The sequence below is a fragment of the Cariama cristata genome, unplaced genomic scaffold, assembly GCF_000690535.1.
Source record: "Cariama cristata isolate BGI_N322 unplaced genomic scaffold, ASM69053v1 scaffold21952, whole genome shotgun sequence".
NCBI classification, from domain to species: Eukaryota; Metazoa; Chordata; class Aves; order Cariamiformes; family Cariamidae; genus Cariama; species Cariama cristata.
The window spans coordinates 8,959-12,173 of record NW_009605922.1 but is presented as its reverse complement, the minus strand read 5'-3'; the positions used below and the strand labels follow the sequence as shown (position 1 = coordinate 12,173).

The following is a 3,215-nucleotide window of genomic DNA, read 5'->3' as shown; positions in this document are numbered from 1 at the left end:
TTAGTGAGTTTAGCGGGCTTAGTGGGCATGGTGGATTGGGTATACGGTTGGACTTGATGATCTTTGAGGTCTCTTCCAACCATAATGATTCTATGATTCTATGATTAAGCACATTCCAGAACAGGGAACACAAAGGAGAAAAATACTGGTCGCCTAGGAACATGTGTTTTAGGAATAACAGTGAGAGGTGAAGTTAGAGTGACCAAAGGATGGAAAAAATTAGGTTAAGTTTTGCAGAAGCTTCCAAAAACTCTTCTACAAAGTCCTTCATCTTACAGAATACAAAATAATGACTTTAAGAGACCATACGTAAGGATAGTGTTGCTTATTTAAAAAGATATTTTTAGGTTTTTTTAGTTACAGTTTATTGCTAAAGCTGTGTTTCAAACCTGTGCCTCCAAAACACCTATCCTGAAAACAAATAAAGGTCAGCTTCTGCTGTTAATGTTTACTTACCTACCCTAACAATCAAAAACAAATCATTACAGCAATAGCTGCATGTAGGAAAATGTTTTCTTTCTGTCACTCATTTCTGTAACTTTAATAAGCATCTAATGAGAAAGTTGCAAATCTAGAAAATAATTAATAAAGCAATATTAGCTGGCTTTGTTAGTTAATAAATTCTTACTATAAAATTGCAACTAAGTGCTTGCAAATACCTTATTGCATTCTATTGTAAGGTACAAAATGAAGATTTTTATCTTTAAAGAAGAGAGAAATTTTTCAAAATAGGATTTGTATTATCACACATCATTAGAAGATACTAAAACATTGCAGTTAAAACCAAACAGCTTGTGTATTTTTAAAATGATCAGACTACATACCCAGTTTTATTTTTGTCCAGTAAGCTGGGAGCCAAGGATCTGATATAGGCACAGGTACATATGAGCAGCAAGATTATAGTCAGCAGACTCTGAAAGTTGAAGATGGCAGACTACAGAAGAAAATTAAAAAAGAAAAATTACATCTTTGCAGCACAAAATTTCCCTCACTGCCTAAGCTGGAGAAAATAAGTGATTCCCTAGACAACACCCATTAAAACCAAAAATGAAACCTACAATGCCAGTGAGCCAGAAACTCGTTTAACAGCCCTTTCAACACAATGGTAGAACAACAGAGTTTTTCCTTCTCAGTCCATCCCAAGAAAGGTGAAGAAACAGCAGGCAAAATGGTAACCTTACAGTTTTGCTCTCAGGCACTGGTTCCAAAGCCAGTCTGTGGAAACCCATTAGCAGCAGGCTAAGAGTTGGAGAAAACAGATGTTCCCTCTTGGCCAAGAATATGTGTAACTGCAGTTTGCATCAATAGAATATGGTGGTGGTGGTGAAGGTGGAGGTGAAGAGTATTTGACAAGTAAACCACTGGCAGCCAAGACAGAGAGTAAAAAGAAATACGTAGGCGGATTGTTATTATACTGCTTATGAAGACTACACCCAAAATTCAACAGATTTGTAGAAATACATACAATTAAGCCCACCTGAACTACAAAAAGATAACTGATTAATTTTATTTTCAAATTACCTTTTGATTTTAACTTTAAAACATCTTTACTGTAAATACATTTTTAGAAGTGCTAATTATATGGAAAATGTTGGACAAATGGAGGAATCGCCCTAGGATGAAGAAGTAAAGTTCTGTTGTTTGACAGTAAAACCTATCTGCCTACTGGCAGTAAGAAGAAACAAGAAAATTCTTGAGAAACTGCTACAATGCCTGGCTATTTGCTAAAGTTTAAAGTATCAGTAATATGCAGCAAATGCATCTCTCAAACTTTTTTTTAAAATCTAAATCTTGTGTGGCCAACATGTTCTTTAATCATTAACTTACAAGCAACTATGCTTAGGTGAAGCAACCTTTTCCAAAGTAAACATTACTGGGGGAGAGAAGGTACTCACCTAAGGACTGCTGTAACTCCATAACCAAATACAAAATCTGGAAGAAAGATGGCTGATGCTGATTTCCAGCAAGTCCCATATCACCATTCCAATAAATAATACATTAGCAACTTTTTTTTTTCCCAATAGGCTCACTGGAATTTTTAGTAGAAATACTTGCCTACTAGTCCTCATGATCTGTAGCTTCTAATAATTAGTCCCAAATCTGAGACTCAGATACTTCTTATAACATGAAAATAACCCAGTTGCATGTAGCATGAAGTTGCAGTTTTATTGTTTAGTTTTTTTTTAACCTAGCATGTCTCTGCTGACATTCTGGTCAACAACAGCACCAGGTAGTATTCTAGACAATTGCTTACTTCAAACAGCCTTATTTTCTCTTTGCTCAGCTATCCTCATCTGCAAATCCTTTTAGTCTGAACTTCAAAATAATGGCAAGGCAAATCCAATAAATGTGCTCTTCGTTGTGAAGAATTTGTGTCTAAGTACCTCATATTTTTTCGTACTGCTCAACCCAGAAGGCTGAGTATTAGTATTTAATTAAGAGTAAATATTTAGCACTTATGAAGGGGTATTACATTTCAGTTTCCTTCTTCAACCAGAACTCGGTGAGATTTAAGAGCACATCAGAGCTCCCGTTTCCATAGCCTGAGGCACATCTCTGTTGATCTCTGCATGGTTTCTTCCTATGTCACAAAACTCTAACGTTTTGAAGATCCAACAATCAAATTCCTCTAAATAGTTAAGGAGAATTATAAAAGAAAATCATAATACTGCAGTTCAGTATTACATTAACAGCAAATTAAGAGAGAAAAATGAGAAGCTCTAGTAGAGGTAAAGCCATTGGAACATCCACGACCCTCCTCATACTGAGATCTAAAATCTTTGAGGGCATGCCCTCAAAGGCAGGATTCACCGTCGGAGCGGGTGCGCTACACTTCCCTTTACTTCTGCCCTCTTGCATCAGTCATCCTTCTGCAAGAGCAAAATTGCCAAGCCAGTTCTCTCACTCCTAATGGCCTTTCTATGACAGTAGCCTGAGAGACAAAAAAGGGACAGGGTGAAAATGCAATTATTACGTTGCAGAGAGAAGGTAGGCAGTGGAGAAATGTAAAAAGTAAATGGCAACTACACACAGCAGCTGACATGCGGGAAGATTTCTGCAATGAATGAAAACACGGAGAGGGGACAATACATGAGTGGAGCGGTGATTCAACACCCAAAGCCAGACCTCAAGTCCTCAAGGACAAGCTACCTGTTTTTCTCCCAGGCCACAGCATTTGCTAAGTCACGTTTCGTTTAGTATTTTAGCTTAGCTGA

At 37.1% G+C, this 3,215-nt stretch overlaps 1 protein-coding gene across 1 annotated transcript in view; it reads right to left on the bottom strand.

Annotated features, from left to right (window-relative positions):
- TMEM167A (transmembrane protein 167A) overlaps positions 1-934 on the bottom strand; it is a gene marked incomplete at its 5' end in the record, with an annotated part of 9,697 nt that extends 8,763 nt beyond the window's left edge. The window contains one exon of the mRNA XM_009696179.1: positions 825-934. Within this exon, the coding sequence (XP_009694481.1) occupies positions 825-934 (110 nt within the window). The remainder of the gene's footprint in view (positions 1-824) is intronic.
- Positions 935-3,215: the final 2,281 nt, after the last annotated feature.